We start from the raw sequence: 20,922 nt of genomic DNA, 5'->3' as shown, positions 1-20,922 counted from the left end.
CATGCGACCTCTGACAGGAGTATCCCTCTCAATGATGAAGTGCGACAACGAGCAGGACCAAGCGGTACTTACTCTCTTACTGTATCGGCTCTGCCCGATCTCTTCCATATCGGCTCATATCCCTGTCAGTATCTCACTAGGGGGTTTCAATTTTTATTTATTTATTTTCGAAAACTCAAGTTTTTTTTTGAGTTTTAAATTGCATTGAATATTTATTACTTACGTAAGCTCTGCCATTTTGACAAATACTCTAGTTTTTGAAAACACTGCTTCAGCAATACTCATGTGGCAGTGTTTGCAGAATTGGACCTGAGTTTTCACTCATGTAATGTTGCATGTGATGTTGCATGTGATCTGCTTGTGCAAATGCCTCCACTTTTCTGCACAGCTTGTTTTGCATGAACCCACAGTGTCAAAAATGACTGTATCTACTTTGATTGTGCAACAAGAGTTTCAAAGATGGTGGAGCTACAAGGTGGTTTGGATTCTGGAACTGCTTCATTTTCTGGCCAACACTTCATGTTCCAGCTGACACTACCCTAACTCTTGGTTGGCTTTGCAAATTAACCCTCTAAAAACACAGCTTACATTTGGGGGCATCAATTTCCTGAGCTTTTTTGAGTATTGGAATACTCTAGTCTTCGAGGGCAAAAAAATTATTGAAACCCCCTACTGGAATGTGTTCTTCAGCACGCAGATGCAGGGTATTGACTACCATGATACATACTCGTCAGTAGTGAGTATGACTTGTCTTCAACTCATCATTTGTTACGGCCTGAAGTTCAACTTCCGCATCCGGAAAATCGACTTTGTTGTGGCATACCTCAATGGTGAACTCACGGATGTCGATATATACATGGCACTGCTGCCGGGTTTCGAGGATCGATACAGACAGTCACCGCGATCAGCCTGTCATCTCAAGAAGGCGCTCTACGGACCCAAGCAATCCGGCCCCGAATGGTTCGCAAAGAACGAGAAGTCATGCCTGCGGCGAAAAGAGTTTGCACCGTCGGGCAGCCATGCTTTTACCGTACCCCTAACCTCACGGACCGCAGCGGGCACACATGGCAGCACGCCAAGAATTTGTTCATCCCAAATCTCCAGCTACTGCAACTAGTGGGCAGCTGCGAGAAGTCAAAGCCCTCTGGGGCTGAACAGAAAGGGGGGGATGTTGTTGGAAGTTTGAGAAAGGGGAGAGGGAAAAGGGAGGATATGCAGATTTCGAGCTCCGGCTACCTTGTGGTTTTCTGTAAAGATTATTCCGAGCACACTTGTTTTTCTTGTGGTCGATCGATGTTTTTGTATTGGATCCTTTGCGTTTGTATCAACCCCCATCACTCTTTGTCGGATGGTAGCTATACTCCTACAACGCTATTTGAAATGGAAAGGGAGGCTTTGTAGAGAGAGAAGCGTCCCAGGTTCTAGCCTGCTGCGGCTTCATTTGCTGTCAAAGTTGTCGGGTTCTGTTGCCCACCCAGGAGCAGCTAAGACAGCTGATGAGATGCCGACATAGCTCACTACTAGGCGTAATCAACGGCGTTACAAGTACTAGTCCTGAGCTCTACATGTGATGTGACCCCCGTAGCAAGAGCCAGCTTGGTTGAGCCTCTTCCTTGGCCGGCTTCGTCCTTCGACAGCGAATCAAGGGACACAGAACGGTCTTGTGGATTTATGGAAACAGGGATGAGTTATGAGCTGGAGCGGCTGAAAGCTCAAGGGGAAAAGCGAAGGTAGCCTCTTTGTTCGTGCTTGAATTCAGGTGAGAAAGGGGAAGAGACTACGTTTGTACGAGGGTTTGTGTCGATTGATCGATTTGCTCCCGTGTCTGAAAGCTCTTCTTTCTCTAACCGAGACAAAGCTCGCCTATGCGGGTGTCCTGCAGAGTTGTTGTTGTTGTTGCATTCTATTGTCCCGCTCTTGACTCTCTACTCTCTACTCTCTCTTTTTCTGCTCTGCTTACTGCCCTGATCCTGTGCTTTGCTTTGCTGTGTGGTGTGCTGTTGCGCTTGGACAATGTGAATGCAGCTGCCTTTTCCCCACGACGCCCTTGCGTTCAGTCTCTTCGATTTGAACTCGAAAATTGCAGGATCGACAACACAGCAGGGTGGGCGTAGAGCGACAAACTCGGCACTGCCTAGCCGTAGTGCGGTGACAACGCTGATCAGTAGCAACTTGTGTGTCTCTGTGTGTTGACAGCAGCTGACAGGACTACCGTAGCATCAGACGAGCCACACTGCTCTACCACTGGAATGCCTCGTCCATAGCGGAGCTTCAAAATCAAGGCACTCGCATATAGACGAGAGAGAGAGAGAGAGAGAGAGAGAGAGAGAGAGAGAGAGAGAGAGAGAGAGAGAGAGAGGGGGTGTTTCACTCGTCATATCACTCTCAGACATCTTCCTTCTCCCTCTCTCAATCCACTCTTACCCTCTCTGTTCCCTCTGCCGCCCTTCCATCCATCCATCCATCTCACTTTATTTCTCCCCATCCTCCGGCCCTCTTCTTCCTGTTTGAACTTCTCCCTCCTTTGCGGTCTGTCACAAGTGACTGTCCTGCGCTATCCCTCCATTGCCAATCATCGATTTCTGCACCTTCTCGTTTCAGTATACCACGACTGCGACTACGACTACGACCACGACCACGATCATCATCATCATTGCATACCCATCCGCCTTTCTGGTCGGAACCTCATCCTAATCTACGCGGCCTTCTTGGGCTACGTGATTCTCATACATCAGCTCTCCGTGCTCATTTTCGCACATTGGGCTTCATTCACCATTCTCATCGTCACCTCTCACTAAATCCCATCGACACAGAGATCGCGACCTCACGCTCTTACACATCCAACCTCATCTTCTTCTTCACGCACACATAAGCTTCGCGCTTAACCAGCAACGATGAGGATCCCTCCTGTCCTCTTCATTTTTGTCGGCTTCCTGGCAATTGGTGCCTCGTTCATCTTGCAGTTGCTCGTTGCATTGGGCTTACCATACATCAAAGGAATCTACTTTCTCTACATTCGATTCGCCGACAACCAGCAATCCACCACCGACGTCCTTCGTGTCACATTCGGCGTCTGGTCGCAATGCTTTAGGCAAGGAGTTGCTACCCAGTGCTCGCCCACCGGGCTTGGCTACCAGCAGTCGTTCAACGGCGTCGACAACGCCATCAGCCTCTTCTTCATCAACAAGCTTCCGTACGCCCTTGTCCTCCAGCCCATCTCGGCAGGCTTCACCGGTCTTGCTGCTGGTGCCGCTTTCTTGCACCTTTGCACCAACACTTTCCTCTGGCCCCTTGCGTCTCTTTGGGCTTCCTTCCTCACCATGGCCGCTCTCGTTATCGAGCTTGTCCTCTTCATCCTTGCACGCAACAAAGCTAGGAACTTCCAAAGCACCGGTGCACTCACTCCTACTGGAAGTGAACTCGGCCCCGCTATCTGGATGCAGGTCGCCTCGCTCCCACCCGTCTTCTTTGGGTTCATGATGCTCGCCCTGGGCTGGTACTTGAAGCGATCTCGCGATAACGACAACTACTACGATGACTACGAACCCGCTCATCCCGTTTACGCACCCAACGACTACCCAGAAAAGGGCTCCTACTACCAGCAGCAACGTCCTATCAGCCGTGCTAGCCGTAGGTCGCGTTACGACGACTACTACGAGCCTGACGATGCTCGTGTTTACGGTAATGTCGGACGTCGAGATTCGAGGCGTACTAGTAAGGGAGCGTATGCGGATGACTATGATCGACACGACAACCGCAGGAGCTACGATTACGAAAGACCTTCGAGGAGGAGTTACGGTGGGGATGCGTACGGTAGTAGAGTGTCACTGGCACCTCCTGCTGTCGGGGCTCCCTACCGTGGTGGTAGATCGCGTCGTTATAGCGAACGCGGTGCCTACTAAGGCTTCATCATCGAGCAAAGGAATCATAACATTGATCTCGTAACACCTTGTTAGTTAGCGCAAAATGCAACACTTCTCATGCTCTCACACACCATAGAGCTTGACCTTCCCCACCTTCCCAAATCACCTTGACTTTCCAACTTGATATGCGTCTCCAACGCCTCTGTCTATTCACACTCCTATTCACACTCTCTTATTTCAAGGATCCCTTCCCCCCTGCTTCCCTATACATTTTGTCCCTCTCCACTCCATCCCCCAGTCCCCCCCCCTGGCTCAACGCAGCATATGCGAGAGCCACCACACGTGCAGGCGCACACCACCACCACCACAATAACAACAACAATACACACACATTCTTTTGTAACAACCTATTCTCTCGGAACGGTACTTTTTGCTTTCTTCTTTCTCCATCTGTTTGATACACTCAGCAGTAGCCTTCCATCTTACGTGGTGGTGGGATGCTTGTACATTCAGTTGTAGCCCAACGTAAATTACAGCTCGCGCGTAAACTGTCCCACAATTTTAGATGTCACCACACATCACTTCAATGCTCAATAGCCATATGTCTTATTGCCACACTGTTTTATATCATCTGAAAGCCCTTAAGAATACCTATCCAACCATACCAGCTTGATGTATCAAAAAGTGCAGTCAAGGAAAATAAAAGGTGTGTGAATTTTTTCCCCTTCTGGGACAGTGAAAATAAAAGGGGTGTGATTTTTTTCCCCTTCTGGGACAGTAAATGGAGCATGTCACCAAATAGCAACACCACTCCATTCCTGACCTTGTGGGCTTTTGATTACACTGAAACTTGCAATGAAACTTGGTGGGCTCCTTCATATACATCAAAAGTAGTGATGTGGAAATTTTCAGCTCAATCAGATGACTGTGAGTGATCCAGTGGCACTTCCAGTATGACACCATCACATCTATACTATCATGCCTAAAACCACCCCAGAGAAGTGCAGATCTGCACTCTTTCACCTCCACAATGGGGAATCTATCTGTTCAGTTGCTGAGTAACTTGGTTTGAGCAAGTCTACTGTGAATCACATCAGCAAAAGTGCCTCAACTGATGTACCAAAGTCAAAGGGGGGCTGCCCAAAAAAACTCCAGCCCTGTCATGTTCGCTTCCTGGACCACTATTTTGAGCTCAATTCCACCTCTGTCAGAGGTCGCATGCCCAAAACCTGATATCTGTAATAGAACCATGTCTATTATGAATCCTGTCGAGATATGCAACAATGCTTGTGGTATTATGATTCTTGCTGAGATATGTAGTAGAGATGTCTCTATTACCTTTCTCACTTGAAAATACAGTAATGGTTTTGCTATTGCAGGTTTCGACTAACTGCTGTGGACACTCTGTCCTGAGGTAGCTTGGCACAATCAATAACTTGAATGTATTGCAAGACACCAGAGGTCTGGTGTGATTGAGATAGTTGATGTCATCAACATGAGTGTCCAGTGTGTTGACTGAGTGCTTGAGGTGATCCCTGGACTGCAGTGGATGACTGCCTTCGGTTCTATCATTATCCAGACTGCTGGTCTGCTATGAACTGCCTTCAGACATCAGTGAGTGGTGATGCAACACATGCACTACAATGGAAGCAATCTACTTGATTGTGACTATGCTGACTGAAACTAATATATACTTATGTTGAAGTGATAACTAGTTATGTATGGTGTAGAGTGGATGGAGATCCACTTGGCTGCTATGCTGGGGAGCATGGCTATATACCTGTTTGCCAAGTGCTGCCCATGACACTTGCTCCTGCTCTGAATGTCCTCCTCTGACACTGTTCCTCCTCCCTTGTCCTGCCAGTCATACCATACTGCTTCCTAGCACTGCTTCTCTCACCCCTTGCAGATGGAGAGTCCTTGCACTGCTTCGCTACCAGATAGGGGCCTTTCCCACCTCATCTGAGTGGTGACCTGCCCCACCTTTCATCTCACCCATCCTCCTACTCTGAGTTCATTGTGGAGTCAGCCCCCTGTTTCATCAGGGTGGCATCAGGGGGTCCTTGCCACTCATCTCCAAGGGATCTGCCATACAATCCTCCATAACCTTAATCTCCACAGAATATGTAATACTTCTTTGTTTACCACAGATCCCAGCAAGGCCCATGGTACCATTATTGCTCATGCCAATCTAGGTCAGATCTGTCATAGAGCCTTCTCTTTTACAGATCTCAGTGACCTCTACTGCAGCTCCCATGATTGGCCTGATCCCTTGATTCCTGTGCTCCCTTCATATGACTTGATGGGTCTTCCTGCTTTCTGCACATCCAGGCCCATGACAACCTCCACTGTCAGGAAAGCATGTCAAGCACTGCAGGAGACATTCCAAGTCAAAGCTTGCCCAACCACAGTAAGAAAAGCACTTCAATATTGTTGCTACAAAGCACAGAGGTTGGTGAAAAAACCCAAGCTACTCAAGAGACACTACATAGTGTCATGGGTCTGGATGCACAGGAAGCAGGAAGACCTGTCAAGTCATATGAAGGGAGCACAGGCATTGAGGAATTGGGCAGATTGTGGGATTTGCAGTAGAGTTCACCAAGATCTGTAGAAGAAACAGCTCTATGGCAGATCTCACCTAGATTGGCACAAGCAATGATGGTATCACAAATCCTGCCAGGGTCTGTAGTAAACAGGATTGTATGATATATCCCATGGAGATTAGTGGCAAGGATGATTGTATAACAGATCCAGTGGAGATTAGTGGCAAGGACATTCAAGGTTGCCACTGGATGAGGTAGGGGCCCTACATGATGATGAAATTGGCATAGGAGGATGGGTGCCAGAGTCAGGAGGTAGATGAAAGAGGGGGGTGTGCACTGTCATTAGGATGAAGTGGGGTAACCCCTATCAATGATGAGATGGCACTGGCTCTCCTTGACCCAGGAGCAGGAGAAGCAGGGCTTGGCAAGGAGGAGATGCCTTGGTAGAGACCTCTACCACAGTGCTCGACAAAGAGGGTACTCTCTGGAGAGAGAGCTGGAGCAGAGTCACAAGCAACACTGCAAAGATGTACATAAACCATGCCTTCTTGTCATAAGTGGTCAAGTGGATCCCCATCCACTCTACACCATTTATTACTAGCTATAACTTCACACAAGTATACTTAGTATTCTGTCAGCAAGTTGCAATCACAATAGATTGCTTCCATTGTAGCACATGTGTGGTATCACCACTCCCTGACATCCAAAGGCAGTTCATAACAACCTGTGGTCTGGATAACAATTGACACCAAAGGCAGTTCATAGCAACCAGCAGTCTGGCTCGTGATCATAGAACCATAGGCAGTTGTCCACTGTGGTCCAGGGATCACTTCAAGCACTCAGTCAACACACTGGACACTTGTGCTGATGCCAACAAGCATACTCACACCAGACCTTGGTGTCATCCAATAGTTCCTAAAGTTCTTGATCATGCCAAGCTACCTCTGGATGGAGTGTCCACAGTGGTCAGTCAAAACCTGCAATATCAATCAATCTATCACATATTCAGGTGAGGAAAGTCATAGAGGCCTTTCTACAACATAACTTGACAAGAATAATAATACACAGCATGCTACCACATATCTCAACAGGATCTGTAATAGACATGTTTCTATTACAGATATCAGGTTTCAGGTGCGAGACCTCTGACACATAGCCCATTGTAAATTTGCCAATGAGCACAAGAATATGACTGTTGAGGATTGGAAAAAGGTTGTATGGTTGGACAAGACAAAGATCAACTTTTTTGGACCAGATGGTAAGCAGTTCTGTTGGGTTAAGAACACTGACTTCAACAGTAAGCTTGTCAGGCCTACAGCCAAGTTTGGCAGCAGCTCCATCATTATCTGGGGCTGTATGATGTGGGAAGGGGTGGGAGGTATGCACTTGGTGCTGGGTATAATGGATTCAGACCAGTACATCAAGAACCTGAATGACAAGCTTGTCAAAACAATCTTGGATTTGCACCTCCAGCATGGATATACTGATATCATTTTTCAGCAAGACAATGACCCTAAACACATGTCCAAGAAGACTACAAAGTGGTTGACAAGCAATAACATCAAGGTTATGGAATGGCCAGCACAGTTGCCTGACTTAAACCCAATTGAACACCTCTGGCAGCATCTCAAAATGTGACTTTCATAGTACAATTGCAAAGTTCAGGGATGAACTGCTCAAGAGATGTGAGGCTGAATGGGCAGCAATCACTCCAGAGACATGTAGGAACCTAATAGAGAGTATGCCACACCACATAGAGGCAGTTCTGAAGGCAAAAGGAGGGAATACAAAGTCCTAAGGTGTTGTAGAGGAGGGCTCCATATACTGTCCCACAATAAAAAATTTCTCAACTCCTTTTTGATGCACAATTTTCTCATGCAATGTCAATATCAATTACACAGTCTTGTAGAGAAGAAGCAGGACTTTCCAATGGTGTAGGTCAAGCATAGGTTTGATACATTGGTTATTGAGCATTGGAGTGATGTGTGGTGACATCTAAAATCGTGGGACAGTTTACATGCGAGCTGTATCTTTTTGTCTCCCTACATTCCCGGCCTGGTTTGGCGTGACTTTTGTGCCTGGACAATTCTGAGCTGTTCTCCTCGTCCATGTGTTGGTTTCAAAGGAGAGTTTCGCTTGTGAATGAAGAGGTGATAGCGTTCAGGTCTCAATGAGGGAAACAGGTGGCATGTGGTGGAGCAAAGTGTTGGAAATTGGACAAGCTTACACAAGAAATTCCAAAGGCACAGACACCAGAGAGAGAAATACAGTTGCATCCAAAATTGCCTGGCATTTTTTAGGATAATTAAATGCTCATCACCACACATCAACTTTGCTTCTCAAGAGCTGGTATCCTCAATGAAGTGTAGCTTGTGACATATTGTTGGAAAGCTGAGATTGAGAGCTACAAGTACATATAAGTTTTGTTGTGATTGGACCACATTTGTGCACAGTGAAAGTGCCATGACTTTTTTTGAGTGTAAAGCTCCTCCTAAATTACTATATACTATACTTTAGTATTTTGTATGACCCCCTTTTGCAACCCTTACAGCCTGTAACCTCCTGGGCATCAACTTTATGAGTGCCTGGACTGATTCCTTGGGAAAAGTTGCCCAAAACCTGTTGATAGCTGTAATGAGTTGAGCTTTATTGTTGATAGTATATCTTTGCTGATATAGCCACTTTTTCAGCTGCTGCCACACATGTTCTATAGGATTCAGGTCTGGAGACATTGCAGGCCAGGGCAATATGTTGAGTTTGACCTCCTCCAGGTACTCCTTGGTGACTTTGGCAGTGTGAGGGCAGGTATTGTCTTGTTGAAAGATCAATTTATCCCTTGGTGAAAATCTCTGTATATTCTTCCACTTAAAGATGCTACCAGGCACCACTTCCTCCAGCAACTCAATGTAATGCTCTGAATTCAGTTTGTCATCTATATAGACCATTAGACCTAGGCCTGCCCAGGTCATACACCCCCAAATCATGATGCTGTGGCCACCCCCCCACAGTGTAGGTATATATATATCATAGTTGACATCCCTGGACCAGTATCACTTTTCCAAGCCCTTTCCAATGTGTTGAACCTTGGACTCATCACTCCAGATGACATTCTTCCATTGTTCAACAGTCCAATGTCTATACTCCTTGGCAAACACCCTCCTTGCCTTCCTATGTTTATCTGTGAGCAAGGGTTTTCTTCTTTTTGCCCTAAACTTAAGTCCAGCTTGCTTCAGCATGCATGTAATGGTTTGTCTGGACAAACGAAGTTGATAGTGTCATAGCCAGTAGGCTGAAGCTTCAGTAGCCAAAGTATAAGAATTCTTGCTAATTCCTCTGGTGAGTAATGCCTGTTGGTGCAAGGAGAGGAGGAGGGGCCTCCCAGGGGTCCTTTTCACATATTCACTCTCTTGTACTCATTTTGCCAGTTCAGCAATGCTGGATTTGTTGATAGACAGTTTAGTTGCTATCTCCCTTGTTGAGAAACCTGCTTGGAGCAGCTCTTTGGCCCATAATAGGTGAGTGGTGGTGTATTTCATCCTCCCCATATCGATTTTTTGCCCTCCTTGCCATGTTGACAGCAGTATTGCCATATGATGTCCTAAGCTTGTCAAAACACCCCAAAACATCTTTGTTTATATCATACTACATACATATGAAGTTTCGAGCATGGTCTATTAGCTCAATTCTGTGCAAAGCAATAAGTTACACAAGGTACAGAATTAATTGAGGAGGAGGAGGAGGGGCTTCAAAGAGTGCCAACCTGAATTCCAGCATATTCTTTGGTGGGACCACCCTTTTTTTCTCTCATATTCTGATAGCAGGCTATCTAAGCTTTGCAACCATACCACACAAAGTGGGTGTTGTCAAAGATAACAAAGAGTACTGGTCATCATCATCAAAAGGACCTGAGAACACCATATCAAATTAATTAGATGCCAGGCAATTTTGGATGCAACTGTAGTTGAAGCATGTGGCTTCTCGGCGAGGAGCATGCAACCCATCAGAGTATGCAAACTCTACGCCAAGCCACATTTGAACACCAACCTCGCTCACTCGGGCTTGGCACATTGCCTGGGCCAACTGCCGAGCATCAGGACACCAGTCAATCAATAGCTGGCATCTTTCCCTTTGCTATAGTCTCTCAGTCATGTTGCGGTCTCATCAGCTTTGCATCATAGCAAGCATATGGAGGGTATTGAGGCATAACGTAGTTCACATACATGTCAATTTCACCTAGGTCTCGGATTGGAAGTGAGGTCAGTGACATGCATAGCAGTCTGAATTTGCAAAATTTCAAGGCAGCAGCTCCACTATGATTCTCACACTCATCTTGTCTTGAACTTGTCCTGATCTCATCTGCTGCACGTGACTTGGCGTGCGCATCTGAGCACAGGCCACACGTGTCACAACCTACTCAGTCAGATGTTTGTTTTGCTCCGCGCTGTCGCAAACTGACTCAGCCACTCATTTTGTATATATAAGCTCCATTTCACTCCTCGCTCTCTCTCTCCTACCACCATCTCCTCTTCTCGCAAGAGTCGCGCAACACCGACCTTGCTAAAACCCTTCTTTTCCTCCTCCCTCCTCACCCTCTCTCCTAGACCCCCTTCGGGCCATACCTCTCTCCCCTTCAATTCGACTTTTCTCCACTCCTCCCCTCCTCTCCTCTCCCCCTCTCCTCCTCCTCTCCTCCTCTTCTCCTCCTCGACCCTCTCCTATCCCTGTTCTCTCACCATCGTCCTCCACCATACCTCTCCTGTTTCCAGCCATCCCCTCTCGACTTCAACACCATCTCGACCTCGCCACATCCTTACAACTTCAAGACACCCGTCCCGACTACTGCATCACCAGGAACCCTTCATTCTCCTCAGGCCATACCTTTCTCCTTGCCCCTTCCTGCCACCCCTGGAAATCTCCTAGACCATTTTGACTGCACCCTGCCCCCCTTTTCGCACGCACTCTTCCCCTCCCTTCTGGCATGGTGGCCACTCAACTCTGCTCTTCCTGCAGACAGTCCTACCCGAACAACCATTTTGTGAGTCTGCACAACCGGCCTTGCATGCGCTGCGCTGCTTGCCGACATTCCCAGCCAGCGCCACTCCTCTCCATCGCCACGCCTGCCCCCACCTCAGAACTGGTCACTACCTCGGCTCCTGGACCTGCCTTGGACTCCGCCCCTGCTTTGGAACCAGACCTTCTTTGGACCTCAACAACCGGGACCCTGCCCATCCGGACGTCACATCATCCCCTTCCCATCCACACCCTTGGAACTGACCTGTCGGCCCCTCACCACCAACCACAGCCACAGTTGCCAACCCCTCCCTTAATGCCAACACCACTCACACTCGACTGGACAAGCAGGCCAACACCATTTCCAACCTAGCTATGTCCATCACCGAGCTCCATCACCTGGTCCTGGCCCTGTGCCAAGACCTCAACATGTTCAACCACCCACTGGTCACCATCTCTCCCTCGGCTCTGGCCCCAACCCCCATGCCATCAACCAACCAGGCCCTACTGGCAGCACAGCCTCCCTTTGCACCCACCCAGCCCTCTGGTGAGTTGCAGCTCCGATGACTTTTCCTGTGGATCTCCAAGGAAGTGGCCCAGCTTGTCTATGATGACCAACCTCCCCCACACAACCTCAGCAAGCTGTGCAACCCAGCAAATGCACCCACTTCCCAATCTGCAGAGCTGGGTGTGCTTGTCAATGGTGTCCATGTTACCATACCAGAGCCTGTTGCTGTCGCCTCTTCCTCCAAGGTCTTCCTCTGCCTCCTTCCAGACATCTGCAGTTTTGCTCAAGCCTGGGTGGTGTACACATTGCTGCGCTGCACCTGTACCAACAACCCCCACCTCAGCACCAGCCTTGGTGCTTTCCTTGTGCATGTCATCAACCTCGACATCACCTTTCACTGGCCTGGTGTCACGGAGTACATCCTTGCTGTTTGTCACTGTCATTTTGGTTTCGCCAACACTTGCGACTGGGTCAAGAAAGACCTGGATGCTTGGCAAGAAGAACTTGGTGGTGCCCCTCATCGCTCCATCCACCCCAGCCCCCCCCCCCCATGCCAAAGCCCCAATTGCCCCCTCCCAGTTGTCCTCAGGTCCCAAAGGACCCTGCTCCGACACTGGTATCCAGGTGTGCTTCCAGTTCAACAACTCCAGCTGCCAAGACACCAAGTGTACCCGGCCCACCTGTGCTTGCACTGCAAGGGCGACCATGCCTTTAAGGACTGCACGGTCCCTGTCAGCAGGAAGCCCTCCCCCTAGAAGCACAACCCGCACCACCCCCCGATGCCGGCTCCAGTCTTGCGCAGCGTGACTGTCTTGGCAGCAGCCTCCTGCTCGGTGCTGCCCCTGCGGCAGGCCCCCTTCGTCTCCTCAAGCAGACCCAGTTTTCTTCGCCGGCTCCGACCATCACGTCTCCACAGCAGACTAAGGCTTGGCACGGCTCCAGCAGTGAGCTCCTCATGTCTCCACAGCGGACTCAGGCTTGGCACCACTCACAGACCTCCTTATCATTGCCGTGGCAACCACCAACCCAGCCCAGGTCTCTGCAGCAGACTCCAGCTCAGCTCCTCTCCTCATCCCTGCAGCGGACTCTGGCTCAGCCCCCAACCTCACACTCTAATCATCTCCTCGGGCTGCCTGGGACTGGGCCTCCCACCTCGGTCCCTGCAGCACTACAGGTTCCCTCTCCCAACCATTGCCTCGATCTTCTTCTGGACTCCTGTCTTCACATACCTCCAAGCCGGCCCAACACCTCCATCACTCGCAATGTCTTTGACCCTACCTCCTCCCCCACTCATCTTGGGTCCATGCAAGCTCAACTGGATGCATGGCAGAGCTTGCTCCATGCCTATCCCAACCCCTACTATACACACCAGCTCTTGGGCATGATCCAATTTGGGTGCCTGCTTGGATATGATGGACCCCTCTGTAACTGCAACTGCCATACACCCAACCTTCCCATCGACGCCATTGTCCATGCTCATCTCCAACATGAGCTCGCTGCCAGACTTGCCAAGGGTTGCCTGTCAGTTGTCCATCCCAAACACACCTTGGCTGAATCCCCCATTGGTGTGGTGCCCAAGCCTCGTTCCTCCAAGCTCCACACAATCCACCACCTATCCTTCCCTTGCCATCCTGCCCCTAACACCCTGCCTTTGATCAACAGTGGCATAGACCCCACTTTTGTTGCCATCCAGTATGAGTCCACCTGGTCAGTCATCAACTACATTCAGCTCAACCATGGCTGTCTCCTCTGGAAAGGTGACCTGGAGGATGCTTTCTGACATGTGGTCACCTCCAAAGTGGATGCTCCACTCCTTGGGTTCCACTATGATGGTGTTTGGTACTGTGAGAATGCTCTCACCTTTGGTGGCAGCAGCTCCCCTTTTCTTTTCAACCTGGTAGCAGAGGCCCTCCACTGGGTCATTGCATCAAGTCTTCTGGCTGCCTGGCCCCTCAACCATTACCTCAATGACACTTTTGGAGCTGTTCTGGTGGAGGTGCACAACCTCTCCTTCCTGCCTGTCCATGTCCTTGCCCTAGCAGCCACTGCTCTGGGCCTCCACTTGTCTGCCTGGAAGACTTTTGCAGGCCTCACTTGTCTCAAGATCCTCAGTATTGAAGTTGACTCTGTTGCTCAAACTGTTGGCATTACTGAGGACCGACAGGAGCACCTCCTCTCCCAATGCCACCAGCTCCTCCAGCATGGCACAGCTGACCTCCTTGACATGCAATGAATCTCTGGCCTTCTCCACTTTGTATCCCAGGTTTTCCCTTGTGGCCAGGCTTTTCTCCATCGCCTCTATGATTGCACTTGTCACTCCCATTGGCTCCTCTCTCACTGATGGATCCCCTGCCCTGCTCTCGCTGAGCTCAGCTGGTGGTCTGCCATCCTCTGCTCCTGGTCTGGCACCACCATCTTGGCACCTTCCCCCCTCCTTGTTGCCCATATTTGGACAGATGCATGCCCCTGTGGCTATGGTGCCCACCTGGGTCTGGCCAATGCACCATCTGCCATCTTCTCTTGTGATGTGCCTCATCGCCACTGTGGCAAGAACATACAGTTTCTGGAGGCTCTGGCAGTTGTTGAAGCTCTCTGCTGTTTCTTGGACCATTGGATCCAACCAATGACAGTGGTGGTCCATGTTGACAATGAGAATGTTGAGCATGGCCTTTGCTCTGGGCATTCTCGGGACCCTCTCACCCAATGCCTCCTTTGTGAGATCTATGGGTTCTGTTTCACATGTGACATCACCTTGCATCTGGTGTGTGTAACCTCTGCTGACAATGCCCTTGCCAACCTCCTCTCCCAATGTCAGTTCTCCCGCCTCTGGGCACAGTTTCCTCATGCTCATGGACAGTTGTTCTCCCAGTGGGTACACAACAGGCAACCAACCAGCTGTCATGGGCCTGGATGCTCAAGAAGCAGGGGGGTCACAGGTTCATATGGAAGGAGCACAGGTATCGAAGATCTAGTCGAGACCAGTAGAGAGCATGGTCGTAGTGCAGTCTCCATGGAGACCATGGACTCCTATGGACTCACATGCAAAGGAGGGCCAAGCACAGCCACGAGGAGGACCAAGCTCAAGGAGCAGGCACAGCCACGAAGAGGACCAAGCTCAAGGAGCATGCAGATGGTTACCACTCAGGGGCTCGAGAGACAAGAGCCAAAGGAACTGTCACTGATCAAAGGAGAAGGAGCAGTGCCGAAGGAGTCGACACCAGGTCATGAGGAGGAGGAGCAGTGTCTAAGGAGTTGACACCAGGTCATGAGGAGGAGGAGCAGTGTCGAAGGAGTCGACACAGCTCAAGAGGCACAGGGGTGCCAAGCAGGAGAGGCCCCTGAGCAGTACTCGATGAAAAAGGTACTCTCTGGAGAGAGAGCAGGAGCAGCATCGCTGGTGATGCTGAGAAGAGGTATATAACCATGCTTTCTCATCATCATAGGTTGAGTGGATCCTCATCCACTCTACTCACCATACAACTAGTCAATACTTAGAAACATAAGTACTCATTAGTTACAGTCAGCATAGCAGCAATCTATCAAGGTTGCTCCTCATTGTAGTGTGTGTGTTGTATCACCACTACCTGATGTCCGAAGGCGCCCATAGCAGGTTAGCGGTCCGGATATAGATAGAACCAAAGGCAGTAGTCCACTGCGGTCTGGGGGTCACTTCAAGCATCAAGTCAACACACTGGACACTCGTGTTGACGCCACCAACCTTATCACCAACACCATCAACCTCCTTATCATCAACACTCACCAACCTTATCACCAACGACATCAACCTCATCATCATCAATACTCACACCAGACCTTGGTGTCATCATAACCGAAGCATTGATATTGATCATGCCGAGCTACCCCTGAACAGAGTGTCCACAGAGGTCAGCCGAAACCTACAATAGTATATACAACGAATGCCACCTGCTGTCACTGCACAACTTGATAGTCACTGATACTGAGACAATAGCTGTCGCACAGTTTGATAGTCACCGAGTATCTCGACAGACCGACCTGGGTTTCAGGCGCGAGACCCCTGACACCAGCCCCCCTTCCTCCTTCGCCCCTAGCTTGGGCCTCTCACCAGCAGTGGCCTCCCTGCTCTGGCATGGCCTGGTGGTGAGCACTCACGACTGCACTGGCAGCTCCATCACCACCTTCTGCACCTTCTGTGCCCTCAGGTTCAGTCCCAATGCCCCCTGCCTTCCAGCCTCCAGCCTCCAGCTCCTTGAATGGCTTGGCAGCATGTCAACAGAGCACCAATCCTACCACTTGGCCAAGCATGACCTTGGCCATCTCTACTCCCATCATGTCGACCTCAGCCTCAACCTTGGTGGCTTCAGCTGTGGCCATCTTGAGCAAGCCTTACAAGGCTACAAGCGCCTCCTCAGTGCCTGATGTGTTGGCACCAAGCTGCCCATCACCCTTCCACTGCTCTGCCACATTGTCCTCACCATCCACACTTTTGGTGACCTGTCACAGTATGATCAACAAGTTTACAAAGCTGCCTTTACCCTTGCCTTCACCTGCTTCCTCTGCTCTGGTGAGGTTGTGTGGGAACTTTCCTCTGATCCTGCTGTCATCCTCCAGGTGGTGAGCATGGCCCTCACAGATGATCATGCCATCATCACCCTCCTGGCCTCAAAGACTGACCCCTTCTGGCTTGGTGTCAAGGTGGTCACCCCCCTTGTGGGTGGGCCCGAGTGCCCCATCTCTCACCTCTGACCCTTGCTCTCCTGACTGGCCTCCTCTCCCCTCTTTGGCCTTGGTCTGTCCAGAGCTGCACCCCTCTCTTGCTCTGCCTTCATCTCGATGCTCTGATGGGTGATTGCAGCTTCTGGCCTCTCCCCCTTGGCCTATGCTGGCCACTCCTTCCACCATGGTGCTGCCACCTGGGCTGCCAGCCTTGGTGCTGATGCTGCTACCATTCAATGTCTTGGCTGGTGGAACTCCAACTGTTTCCAGTGCTACATTGACTGCTCAGCCACCAACCATCAGGACCTCTCCATCACTGCTCTCTACCATCTTCAAGATGGCCCACTCATCCCCCCCACTGCCTCATGGTGCAGCATGGGTTCTTCCTAAGCCTCCTCAGTTGGCCCCATCCCTGTTGAGACTGCTCTCTGCTGTGCAGGTGGCTCAACCTTCAGCTGGTGGGTGTCATGGGCCTGAATGCTCAAGAAGCAGGAGGGTCACTGGTTCATATGGAAGGAGCACAGGTATCGGAGATCTAGTCGATACCAGTAGAGAGCATGGTCGTAGTGCAGTCTCCATGGAGACCATGGACTCCTACAGACTCACATGCAAAGGAGGACCGAGCCCATATGCGAGGCACAGCCATGAGGAGGACCAAGCTCAAGGAGCAGGCACAGCCATGAAGAGGACCAAGCTCAAGGAGCATGCAGACAGTTACCACTCAGGGGCTTGAGAGACAAGAGTCAAAGGAACCATCACTGGTCAAAGGAGAAGGAGCAGTGTATAGGGAACCGGCAAGCAGGTCCTGAGGAGGAGGAGCAGTGTCGAAGGAGTCGACACCACTCAGGAGGCATAGGGGTGCCAAGTGTCATGGGCCTGGATGCTCAAGAAGCAGGAGGGTCACTGGTTCATATGGACGGAGCACAGGTATCGAAGACCTAGTCAATACCAGTAGAGAGCATGGTCGTAGTGCAGTCTCCATGGAGACCATGGACTCCTATGGATTCACATGCAAAGGAGCACTGAGCCCATATGCGAGGAGGACCAGGCACAGCCACGAGGAGGACCAAGCTCAAAGAGCAGGCGCAGCCATGAGGAGGACCAAGCTCAGATGGTTACCACTCAGGGGCTCGAGAGACAGGAAGTCGACACAGGTCATGAGGAGGAGGAGCAGTGTCGAAGGAGTCGACACAGGTCATGAGGAGGAGGAGCAGTGTCGAAGGAGTCGACACAGGTCATGAGGAGGAGGAGCAGTGTCGAAGGAGTCGACACCACTCAAGAGGCACAGGGGTGCCAAGCAGGAGAGGCCCCTGAGCAGTACTCGATGAAGAAAGTACTCTCTGGAGAGAGAGCAGGAGCAGCATCGCTGGCGATGCTGTGAAGAGGTATATAACCATGCTTTCTCATCATCATAGGTCGAGTGGATCCCCATCCACTCTACTCACCATAACTAGTTATCACTTCAGCATAAGTATACATTAGTTTCAGTCAGCATAGCAGCAATCTATCAAGGTTGCTCCTCATCGTAGTGTGTGTGTTGTATCACCACTACCTGACGTCCGAAGGCGCCCATAGCAGGTTAGCGGTCCGGATATAGATAGAACCGAAGGCAGTAGTCCACTGCGGTCCGGGGATCACTTCAAGCATCAAGTCAACACACTGGACACTCGTGTTGACGCCACCAACCTTATCACCAACACCATCAACCTCATTATCATCGACGCCACCAACCTTACCATCAACACCATCAACCTCATTATCATCGACATCACCAATCTCATCACCAACACCATCAACCTCATCATCATCAACACTCACACCAGACCTTGGTGTCATCATAACATTGATATTGATCGTGCCGAGCTACCCCTGAACGGAGTGTCCACAGAGGTCAGCCGAAACCTACGATAGTATATACAACGAACGCCACCTGCTGTCACTGCACAACTTGATAGTCACCGATACCGAGACAATAGCTGTCACACAGTTTAATAGTCACCGAGTATCTCGACAGACCGACCTGGGTTTCAGGCGCGAGACCCCTGACACCAAGCAAGCAGGAGAGGCCTCCTGAACAGTACTCGATGAAGAAGGTACTCTCTGGAGAGAGAGCAGGAGCAGCATCGCTGGCAATGCTGTGAAGAGGTATATAACCATGCTTTCTCGTCATCCAAGGTCGAGTGGATCCTCATCCACTCTACACAACCATCATAACTAGTTACCACTTCAGCATAAGTATATATTAGTTCCAGTCAGCATAGCAGCAATCTATCAAGGTTGCTCCTCATCATAGTGTGTGTGTTGTATCACCACTACCTGACGTCTGAAGGCAGTTCATAGCAAACCAGCAGTCTGGATATAGATAGAACCGAAGGCAGTAGTCCACTGTGGTCTGGGGATCACCTCAAGCATCAGTTGACACACTGGACACTCGTGTTGATGCCACCAACCTTATCACCAACACCATCAACCTCATCATCATCAACACCCATACCAGACCTTGGTGTCATCATAACCTACACAGTGATATTGATCGTGCTGAGCTACCCCTGAATGGAGTGTCCACAGAGGTCAGCCGAAACCTACAACAGTATATGCAACGAATGCCACCTGCTGTCATTGCGCAACTTGATAGTCGCCGAGCAACCAGCTCTTCGAGACCGATACCGAGACAATAGCTGTTGCACAGTTTGATAGTCACCAAGTATCTCGACAGACTGACCTGGGTTTCAGGCACGAGACCCCTGACATTAGAGTGGATTGTTCAAGCAGCTCCTCATGATCACCATGATGGACCCAGACCTCAACAATAAGCTCGATAGACTACTCACTCTATTGGAAGCCCAGCTAGAGCTTACCAGGCAGGGACAATGAGAGGAACGATTACAACGAGCTCATCTGAGCAGAGAGGAGACGATTGACCTCTCTCACTCAGAGGAACAAGCAGGAGGAGGAGATGAGTCTATGATAGGAGACCCACATACTCCTACTCCAGCTCCATGACCAAGATGATCAGTCTCATTCATCAACCTGGATGAGCAGGATGGTGTCAACTACGAGAAGTATGCTTCACCCACTGGGCCAAGATATGTCAAGACTAAGGTGGACCCCTACAGCAGGACCAGGATGGACCCTTACCCCCTGGACCAAGAGGAGGACACCAGCATCATGACAGAGAAGTCAAAGCCCATTGCCACCCCATTCCCAAAGTTCAATCCCCAAGATGTGGAGATCTTCATTCTAGAAGCCAAAGCATGGTTTAAGTTCAACCAGGTGTATGAGCAGTCTAGGATGATCAATCACATGGGTGCTCAACTGGAAGGGACAGCACAAGAGTGGTGGATCTCAAAGCTCTGTATTGATAGAGCTAGAGAAGGAAGGTTGTTCAATGATTGGCACTACTTCACAGAGCGACTGTCAGAGCAGTTCAACCCACACAATGCTAGGATGGAGGCATACAACAAGCTGTTGGCTCTCAGACTCACAAGTGATGCTCCTGGTGCCACCACATGTCATGTAGAGTGGTTCAGAGACTTGGAAGGACAGGTCAACCTAGATGACAACAAGCTAGTGATTGATCTCTTCAGAGGTAGTCTCACTTGCAGCATACAGGAGAAGTTTGAGAGGAACCCACCTGGAAAGAGATGGGAGTGGTACCGAGAGGTTGAGGAGATTGATTGACAGAGGATGCTACTACAGCAGTCCTAAGCTAGACACTCACTCCCAAATGCCTCGTCACCTCCACTAAGAACTGGGTCTTGGCCAATTCAAAGTTCAATCCCCATATGCCAACCCACTCAACCTTATCCAGCTCGATCACCAGCACAAGCAACTACACAAGCAACTACACAAAACCTAAACTGACCAACTAATCGACCCCTTCCTCATCAACCCATCCAAACCTCGAAGCAAGGAAGCCCTGCTCCATCAGGTACCAACACCTGTCATGTATGCAAGGGTATCGGCCATTGGGCCAGAGACTGCCCTAGCAGGAGGGTAGTGTCATGGGCCTGGATGCTCAAGAAGCAGGAGGGTCACTGGTTCATATGGAAGGAGCACAGGTATCGAAGATCTAGTCAATACCAGTAGAGAGCATGGTCGTAGTGCAGTCTCCATGGAGACCATGGACTCCTATGGACTCACATGCAAAGGAGGACACGAGCCACATGCGAGGAGGGCCAGGCACAGCCACGAGGAGGACCAAGCTCAAGGAGCAGGCACAGCCACGAAGAGGACCTAGCTCAAATGGTTACCACTCAGGGGCTCAAGAGACAAGAGTCAAAGGAACTGTCACTGGTCAAAG

At 50.0% G+C, this 20,922-nt stretch overlaps 10 protein-coding genes across 10 annotated transcripts; 6 read left to right on the top strand and 4 right to left on the bottom strand.

Moving 5' to 3' along the window:
• Nucleotides 1-697: 697 nt before the first annotated feature.
• UHO2_00833 (uncharacterized protein) lies at nucleotides 698-1,401 on the top strand (the record flags this gene model as incomplete). The annotated part of the gene is made up of 2 exons (XM_041553301.1): nucleotides 698-978; nucleotides 1,056-1,401. The coding sequence occupies 2 exons, from the start codon at nucleotides 698-700 to the stop codon at nucleotides 1,399-1,401; spliced, it is 627 nt and encodes a 208-aa protein (XP_041409235.1).
• A 311-nt stretch (nucleotides 1,402-1,712) lies between these two features.
• On the bottom strand, nucleotides 1,713-2,378 carry UHO2_00832 (uncharacterized protein; the record flags this gene model as incomplete). Its single annotated transcript, XM_041553300.1, has 3 exons — nucleotides 1,713-1,876; nucleotides 1,961-2,182; nucleotides 2,243-2,378. The coding sequence occupies 3 exons, from the start codon at nucleotides 2,376-2,378 to the stop codon at nucleotides 1,713-1,715; spliced, it is 522 nt and encodes a 173-aa protein (XP_041409234.1).
• Nucleotides 2,379-2,894: 516 nt separating this feature from the next.
• On the top strand, nucleotides 2,895-3,902 carry UHO2_00831 (uncharacterized protein; the record flags this gene model as incomplete). Its single annotated transcript, XM_041553299.1, has 1 exon — nucleotides 2,895-3,902. One exon carries the CDS (start codon nucleotides 2,895-2,897, stop codon nucleotides 3,900-3,902), a length of 1,008 nt encoding a protein of 335 aa, XP_041409233.1.
• Nucleotides 3,903-4,651: 749 nt separating this feature from the next.
• UHO2_00830 (uncharacterized protein) lies at nucleotides 4,652-5,214 on the top strand (the record flags this gene model as incomplete). The annotated part of the gene is made up of 2 exons (XM_041553298.1): nucleotides 4,652-4,790; nucleotides 4,961-5,214. 2 exons carry the CDS (start codon nucleotides 4,652-4,654, stop codon nucleotides 5,212-5,214), a joined length of 393 nt encoding a protein of 130 aa, XP_041409232.1.
• Nucleotides 5,215-7,594: 2,380 nt separating this feature from the next.
• UHO2_00829 (uncharacterized protein) lies at nucleotides 7,595-8,044 on the top strand (the record flags this gene model as incomplete). The annotated part of the gene is made up of 1 exon (XM_041553297.1): nucleotides 7,595-8,044. One exon carries the CDS (start codon nucleotides 7,595-7,597, stop codon nucleotides 8,042-8,044), a length of 450 nt encoding a protein of 149 aa, XP_041409231.1.
• Nucleotides 8,045-8,919: 875 nt separating this feature from the next.
• On the bottom strand, nucleotides 8,920-9,390 carry UHO2_00828 (uncharacterized protein; the record flags this gene model as incomplete). The annotated part of the gene is made up of 1 exon (XM_041553296.1): nucleotides 8,920-9,390. The coding sequence occupies one exon, from the start codon at nucleotides 9,388-9,390 to the stop codon at nucleotides 8,920-8,922; it is 471 nt and encodes a 156-aa protein (XP_041409230.1).
• A 2,455-nt stretch (nucleotides 9,391-11,845) lies between these two features.
• Nucleotides 11,846-13,040, top strand: UHO2_00827 (uncharacterized protein; the record flags this gene model as incomplete). The annotated part of the gene is made up of 5 exons (XM_041553295.1): nucleotides 11,846-11,967; nucleotides 12,055-12,394; nucleotides 12,484-12,540; nucleotides 12,661-12,868; nucleotides 12,955-13,040. The coding sequence occupies 5 exons, from the start codon at nucleotides 11,846-11,848 to the stop codon at nucleotides 13,038-13,040; spliced, it is 813 nt and encodes a 270-aa protein (XP_041409229.1).
• Nucleotides 13,041-13,959: 919 nt separating this feature from the next.
• Nucleotides 13,960-14,826, bottom strand: UHO2_00826 (uncharacterized protein; the record flags this gene model as incomplete). Its single annotated transcript, XM_041553294.1, has 1 exon — nucleotides 13,960-14,826. One exon carries the CDS (start codon nucleotides 14,824-14,826, stop codon nucleotides 13,960-13,962), a length of 867 nt encoding a protein of 288 aa, XP_041409228.1.
• A 1,977-nt stretch (nucleotides 14,827-16,803) lies between these two features.
• On the top strand, nucleotides 16,804-17,352 carry UHO2_00825 (uncharacterized protein; the record flags this gene model as incomplete). Its single annotated transcript, XM_041553293.1, has 1 exon — nucleotides 16,804-17,352. One exon carries the CDS (start codon nucleotides 16,804-16,806, stop codon nucleotides 17,350-17,352), a length of 549 nt encoding a protein of 182 aa, XP_041409227.1.
• An 815-nt stretch (nucleotides 17,353-18,167) lies between these two features.
• On the bottom strand, nucleotides 18,168-18,776 carry UHO2_00824 (uncharacterized protein; the record flags this gene model as incomplete). Its single annotated transcript, XM_041553292.1, has 2 exons — nucleotides 18,168-18,444; nucleotides 18,640-18,776. 2 exons carry the CDS (start codon nucleotides 18,774-18,776, stop codon nucleotides 18,168-18,170), a joined length of 414 nt encoding a protein of 137 aa, XP_041409226.1.
• Between the last annotated feature and the right edge of the window lie 2,146 nt (nucleotides 18,777-20,922).

Source organism: Ustilago hordei, assembly GCF_900519145.1.
Source record: "Ustilago hordei strain Uho2 genome assembly, contig: UHO2_contig_02, whole genome shotgun sequence".
NCBI lineage: Eukaryota > Fungi > Basidiomycota > Ustilaginomycetes > Ustilaginales > Ustilaginaceae > Ustilago > Ustilago hordei.
This window is presented reverse-complemented; position numbering and strand designations above follow the sequence as displayed.